Source organism: Ilyonectria robusta (genome assembly GCF_021365365.1).
Source record: "Ilyonectria robusta strain PMI_751 chromosome Unknown BGZ61scaffold_176, whole genome shotgun sequence".
NCBI lineage: Eukaryota > Fungi > Ascomycota > Sordariomycetes > Hypocreales > Nectriaceae > Ilyonectria > Ilyonectria robusta.
Genome location: NW_025764610.1, coordinates 24 through 7,460, shown reverse-complemented (window position 1 = coordinate 7,460; position 7,437 = coordinate 24). Strand labels below are relative to the sequence as shown.

General features: G+C 49.0%; 1 protein-coding gene across 1 annotated transcript; it reads right to left on the bottom strand.

Annotated features, from left to right (window-relative positions):
- Nucleotides 1-6,639: 6,639 nt before the first annotated feature.
- On the bottom strand, nt 6,640-6,903 carry BGZ61DRAFT_376979 (uncharacterized protein; the record flags this gene model as incomplete). Its single annotated transcript, XM_046242558.1, has 1 exon — nt 6,640-6,903. A coding segment is annotated over one exon (264 nt), but the record flags the coding sequence as incomplete, so codon positions are not given.
- Nucleotides 6,904-7,437: the final 534 nt, after the last annotated feature.

Here is a 7,437-nt window from a genome sequence, read left to right as displayed (position 1 = left end):
TCGTACAGGACACTATTAAACCAGCATTCCGCCCAGTATAGCAAGATGCAGAGCTAGAATGCATCAGTAATCTTCGCAGCGGAGATGAGGCTTACTACCAAAATAACAGGACGCATCATAAACCAGCATCTACTATTATACAAGCTATCTACAGTCAGCTTGGAAATATACCCAAGGTGAAGGAGAACCCTGCACTTAGTGGTATATATACTTCCATAGAACTTGGCATATATATCAATCATACTATTCTTGCGTAGGCTACGGACCGGTGTCGCAAGGTAGTAGAAAACAATAAGTCTAATAATAGAACCCCTTGGCCGAGCGAAGCATTACAGACAATCCAGCTAGCGTACCAGGGGTATGAGAAGCTCTTATTAGAGGTAATAACCACGACCCCTCCCGATAGTTAGCAGCAGCAGCAGCCGCCGCCGTCGTCGTTTCCACAAAGGGGGTTTAGCAGCTAGTTGCGGGACAGCCATGTTCCTGAACAGAATGCCATGCCATCAAACCAATACATGATCAAACAACCTTCATCGTCGCAAGGGTTCGTCCCAATCAACACGACAAGCGGGGGTCAGGGGCGCAATAGTCAAACTAGGGAAATAGCTAGGCAAGCAGGCTTGTCGTTAATGCAGCAGCCAACCGCCACGGCCGTATCACCTTCGCCGCAGACCATACAGTCATCGAGGAATCAGAAAGGGGCCAACCAGGGGCGAAGAGCCATGGGCTATTTACCACTACGGCCGCATCCCGTAGCTGAAGTCGGTCGTTCTCTACAATTGGCGGAAACGCCAGTAAGGGGAGCCAGGGTTGTTCAATCGTCGGGGGGAAGGAAAGGTCTCCCGAGCGGCCAGCGCAACCCCGGCCGACTTAATCCGACTAATAAAAATGACGCATCAGCGTCGCAGTTGTTAGCATCACCATCCTGGACGCGTGGACCCGTCGCGACGTCAGGAAGCCGGCGATAGTAAGGGTTAGGGTTAGGGTTATCCGACGGTCGCACATGTGGAGGAGGGCGGGATGGGTGAGGCGGGCGCAGAATCTGCAGCGACGTATCAGTCCAACAGCATCGGAGACGCAACGCGCCTGATCGACGTCGTCCGAGGTGCAGTGGGCACGAATCAGGTGACGGCCAAATCGCCGGAGCTCATGGCAATGATGAAGCAGCTCTGTCGGTTTCAGCAATCAGCGCTGTGCTCGACGGCCGAGCTCGAGGCCACCGTGATAACCGAACGAGGGGCAAGGCGAATAAGCATGCCAGGGCGGGTATTTACCGGGACCGCACTACCACCGCAGGATCAGGTCAAGGCTATCAAGTCGCAGCAGATGAGTGCCTCGAAGGAGAGGGAGAGAATGATCCAGGGCATACAAAGCACACCCGGGGTCTGGGAAAGCGACCGCCGCGCTGCGTTGCAGGGTGTGATGACCGGTTTCGGGGAGGACGACATCGCAATGACGACGGCCGACTCGGACGAGACTGCAGGCGACACAGACGCGGGAATGCGCGTCCAGTTTGGCCCATCAACCTCTTTCTTCACGGCGGGCAAGGAGTTGGTAACATCGCTGACGCTGAACAAAATGCAGTCGATCGCTTTGTTAATAATATGCCGCCACCTCGACCTGATACGCCAGAACGACAGAGGCGACGTCGGTCAGCTCTGCCAGTTCGTCGGTGGCGAGGGTGGAACGGGCAAATCACGAGTTATCGAGGCACTCGTCGAGCTGTTCGCCAAGAAGGACCTTTCGGATCGGCTCTTGATCACGGCGACGTCAGGTACGGCAGCAGCGCGGATCAACGGCATCACGATCCACTCCGCCTGTGGGTTCACGAAAGACCAAGGGGCGGGCGCGAACACGGTCAAAGATCTCGACGGGGTGCGCCTGCCGAAACAGGCGGAGCGGTTCATCCACGGCCAGTCTCGAATGGACTGGCAGGAGAAAGATGTGCTTGTCATCGACGAGGTGAGCATGCTCGGAGCACGAACGCTGCACGCCGTGAACGAGCAGCTCTGTAGACTGCGCGGATCGCAGCAGGATTTCGAAGGGATCCCCATCATCGTCTTCTGTGGAGATTTCCACCAGTTCCGCCCGGTCCAAGACCGGTCGATCCTCCTCCCCAGCGCGGCCGTGTCGTGGGACGTAGACAACTCGTTCAAGGCCGAGCAACGGCACCAGCACGACAAGGCGCACGCGCTGTGGAAGAAGTTCACGACGGTCGTCATGCTGAACCAGCAAGTGCGCGCCGCGGGAGATCCGGACTTGCAGAGGCTGCTGAAGCGAATCCGACTGGGTGTGCAGGACCGCACGGACTTGGACCTTCTTAACTCGAGGTGCTATCGGGAGGATAGAAGGATCCCATGGGAAACGGGCATCACCGTGGTGACGCCGCTGAACAGGAACCGGTGGAATCTGAACATGGAGGCAACCTTGGCGTTCCAGGTCCAGCAGCGGTCGATGATGCGAATCTTCATATCCGGGCACAGATGGAAGGACGGCCTGCCGACCGAGGAAGAAGCTATCATGATTCTGAACCAGGGCGACGATAGTGCGATACCGGTACCGGCCGTCTTTATGTTCGTGCCGGGGATGCTAGTCGTCGTAAACTACAACACCCACCAGGGGCTGAAGCTGGTCAACGGTGCCAGTTACACGGCGGTGGAGGTCGTTCTTGACAAAGCGCACCCGGGCCATCGGATCTCGGCCGACATGACGGTCCACTTCGGGCCGCCGGCGGGGATAATTCTGGAGTCGGAAACGACAAGAGACTTCCGCTTCGTCGGGATGCCGCAGGGCACGATCCTCCTGCCGCCCATGAGCGTTAAGATACAATGCCAGCGAAAACGGCCGTGGCAAAAGAACGATATCAGCCGAAAGGGTCTGCCGTGCGCGGCGGCATTTGCGTGCACAGACTACAAAGTGCAGGGGGGGACGTTCGAGCACGTAGCTCTGGAGCTGCGAGGGACGCGGACGACAAACGTCGACGGACGCGTCGTCCCCTCGCAGTGCGACCCGTATAGCCTGTACGTGCAGCTGTCGCGTTGCCGGACGCTGGACGGCATCATGCTCGTGTCCAAGGTGCGGGAGAGAGACCTAGTGGGAAACAGGGTCCCCGAAGAAATGACTGCCGCGCAGGCGAGACTGGAGAAACTGAGCGACAGGACGGTTCAGGAGGCGTTGCGCTGGTTTGAAGATTCTGAAGAGTCAAGACACGGCTGCATTAGGTGACGTCATAATGAGAGAGGGAAAATCAGGAAGCGCCGGCGGCGGGCGGCTGGGAACGCGCTTAACTTACTAGGACAGACAAATAGGGGGAAGAAAAAAGGGCACCAAACGCGCTTACTAACTTAGGAGGACAAGACGGCGATAAGTACCTGCACGGCTAGGCGTGCAAATACCAACACGTGACATTTGCACGGCTAGGCGTGCAATGAAGATCGGTCATATAGTGAGTGATTTTTGGCCCTTGATAACAACTGCAAATTAGCCCTCAATTCAATAATCAACAGCTTCTACAATATCAATTCAACTTGCTGTGCCTTTCTCCTGCTACAATAAATCCAATTGGCGCTTCCAATGCCCGCCCTGCGGCTCCCCTGGTCTTCCCCGATGATGCCCTTCCCCCCGAAGGCCAATATGCCTCACAAGAGGAAGTCCGCGTTGCAATCAACACTTAGGCAGCGTCACGAGGTTATGCCTTTGTAATCCAAAGGTCTAAGAAGACTACGAGTAAAAGAACTGTCGTCACCTTTATCTGTGACCGTAGAGGGCGCCCTCCTGCCTACAAGGAGGGAGTGGACCAGCCGCGGAATTCACGCCGTACAGGATGCCGCTTCTCTGTTATAGCAAAGGAAAGTCTATGTCAGACTGTGTGGAGTCTGCATCATCGCCCTGATGCTTCCTTCAGTCAATACAATCACAAACCAAGTCAATCTCAACGGGAACATCCAACTCATCGTCAGCTATCAGACGAGCAGAAAGCCACGATCCAGAAATTCGCCAAAGCCAGTATTGCGCCCAAGAAGATTAGATCCTTCTTACATAACAACCTACCTACCATAGCTATATAGCAAGATATCTATAACTACATTGCATAAGACAAACGGAATCTTGTCAAAGGTCAAAGCAACATACATGCCCTTGCTGAAGAGCTTAAAGCCGAGGGCTTTTAGAGTCGATTTGATCTTGATACAAGTAGTAGAGTTGTGGCAATACTATTTGTACATCTGTAGTTACTAGCATACCTCAAATTATATCCCGAAGTGCTTATTCTGGACTGTACCTACAAGACCAACAAGTATAAGATGCCTCTTCTTAATATAGTTGGTGTTAATGCTTGTCAATGAACCTTCTATATAGCATTTGCATTTCTTTCCGGCGAGGATGAATCTAATTACATATAGGCTCTTAAAGAGCTACGGTATATGTATCAGATTCATGAAGTGGCTCTTCTATCTGTAATTCTTACAGATTGCTGTCTTGCTTGTATGAATGCCATTGCCTCTCCCTCTTGTTTCCCTGAGTCAATTATAATGTTGTGCTTATGGCATATCAACAGAGCAGTACTAAGCTATTGTCTGCCTTTATTTACTCAAGAGGATAAGACTAAGGGAAAGAAGAAGTAGGAGGAGTTCTATGCCCATTGGCATAAGCTTGTAGGCTCAGAAACAGAGGGCATCTACAATCAGAACCTGGAGAGGTTTAAGGAGCGTTACATTCCTAATCACATCAATCAAGTGGGCTATCTGCTGGATACCTAGCTTAATCCCTACAAAGAGAGATTTATAAAGGCATAGGTTAACCAATACCTTCACTTTGAGCAATATATCACATCACGAGGCGAGGGCATTCATCAGCTCATCAAATCTCACCTGGACAACGCAAAGGCTGACCTCTTTGAGGCTTGGAGGACCATCAGGCATGTTCTGATCAATCAGATCTCCGAACTCGATGCCACTCAAGACAGACAGCATATTAGCACACCTATTCGACTATCTGGGGTTCTATACGGCAACATACATAGTTGGGTCTCACACTACGCCTTACACAAGGTTGACGGTCAGCGGCAACGGCTATCACAGGACCTCCCTATATATACAGAGGTCTTTACTACAACGCTTAGTCTACCTTATGCTCACATCCTTCAATCCTTACTGGGGCAGAATCAGCCTCTTCAATTGCATCATTTCCATTTACATTGGCATCTCCGACGCTCAGGATCCCCCCAGCTTCTTATTAAGCCACATAGTCAGTTTGATCGTCTTACAGCTAATTCGACACTGCCACCAACAAGCACACAACGCAAGCCCTATCTATTTGAAGCTGTTGAGAAATCGGTACGGGTAATGTCAGCGCCAACATATTCAAAATGTCATCAATCGGGCCACACAATGAGGTCCAAAGCATGCCCCTTACGTTACAACAAACTATTAGAGGGTCAGACTCAGGCTCCTGCTCAGGCTCCTACCCCAATATTAACAGATATACCAATCCACATACGTTCTCGCTCTGGCACCCGCTCATTATCTCCTTTATCTCTAACAGGATGCTCTGTAATATCCGAGACTATATCCGAGACTATATCTAAGACTATATCTAAGACTGGAGCCCGCACAAGAAGGCAGACGAAAACGACACACAGAACAGCTCACCAAAAGACCCCTCCTGCTGCTATATCCAAACCTCCATTGCAAGCTAATAACTCCCATGCTATCTTCCGACGGTACAAGGCAGCTCGAGAGGTCTGGTTTACTACATTACCTCAAGGAGCCACCAGGACCGATCAACAATACCGTAGGGCTATAGGGCTGCCTCTACGTTACAGCAAAGCCAAGTATGCCTGGTATCTTAACTACAAGCAAATAGGGAGTTGTTACAGGGCGGGAAATCTCATTAGGGACTGGACCCAGGAGGAAATGATAAGTTATCTTAATTGGGATAAAGTTGAGAATGAGCGTGTTGAATAGGATATAGGTGTTGAGATAGTAGAATAGCCTTACTTACGGCAGCGAGGGATGTAAGATATCTGGGTTGCTGCTAAAAGAGATTTGGAAGTATAGGCAAGAGTATATGAGGGGTAAAATGCCCTCTGTTGAAATTTATATAAGTAATAGAAGATACAATTAGTATATATCATTTGAATGAGAAAGAAAAGGCGGATTTCTAAGTATAGTTTTTATAATTCAATAGCTTAATTTAATGAAGTTATCCTTAAGTTTAGATGCAGAGTAAATTTTACTTAGTAGTTACTTATATTATAATAAGAGATACAGGCATAACAGCATAATAATGCAATTATTAAATAGCTCTATAATATCACTATATTCCCTGCCATATCCACTCAACATATCCATTCCAATTAACATTACAAATATGCATCCCTAACCTCTCTGCTGCCCGAAGTATAGGCAGATTGGTAGTCATCCCTACAGCAGCTATTAGCCAGTTCGTGCCTGGGATCGTAACATTCATATTCCGATACTCATTATCGATATTTTAAAGCTGACTGTAATTCCACATAGGAAGAACATCCGGATTAGAGTGCTATTGCCCTATAGCAATCACATCATCAAGGAATCCAATATACCACATTCCGTTAAGCTAATATCCAAATGGCAGAACCTGCATAATAACAGGCTGCTCTTAAGGAGGATATTTAGTAGTATGAGCTCTTATATATGCCTGGGGGTCTGCATAGAGTATAGTGGGGGATGTTAGATCTATTGGCAGGGTTGTATTAGCCCTCCAATACTCAACTGGGAATGGCATTATTGTTGGATGAGCAAGCCGGGCTGGGGCCTGCATTTGTTGGTTATTGGTAATAGGGCATAGGATAAATGGGTTATTGCTATTAACTTGTAGTATTCCAGTAGGTATTGACGAATAATCCACAAATACAGGGATATTCTAAGGGTTCTGATGCTGGCTTTGATTGCGGTTGTACATCTTGATATCTTGGAACTGTTGCTTAATATAGAAAGAGGGCATATTTCAAGGGGAGGAGTCCTGCTTTTTATACTATATATATTAAAGTCATTCACTTATATATAACTGCACGTATTGAGGTTATTCACTTGTATATAACTATATACATTAAGGTTATCTACCTACAGATAACAGCTGTGAAGTCATTTACTTCCTGACGACTACACGCATTAAAGTCATTCACTTCCATATAACTACACGCGTTGAAGTCACCTACTTATAGATAACAGCTGTAGTATTATGACCAAATTGTACGTTATTCACGGCCTTACGCAGACTGGTACGTTGCCTCCGGGTCAAATGTAATGCCTCAAATAGCTGAATATACACCAAATCATCATCTTCATTCAATTGCATCAATAAATGCCCCGTAGGTGCGTGCAAAAGAGATATCCCTCGAACTCACTATATGACCGATCTTCATTGCACGCCTAGCCGTGCAAATGTCACGTGTTG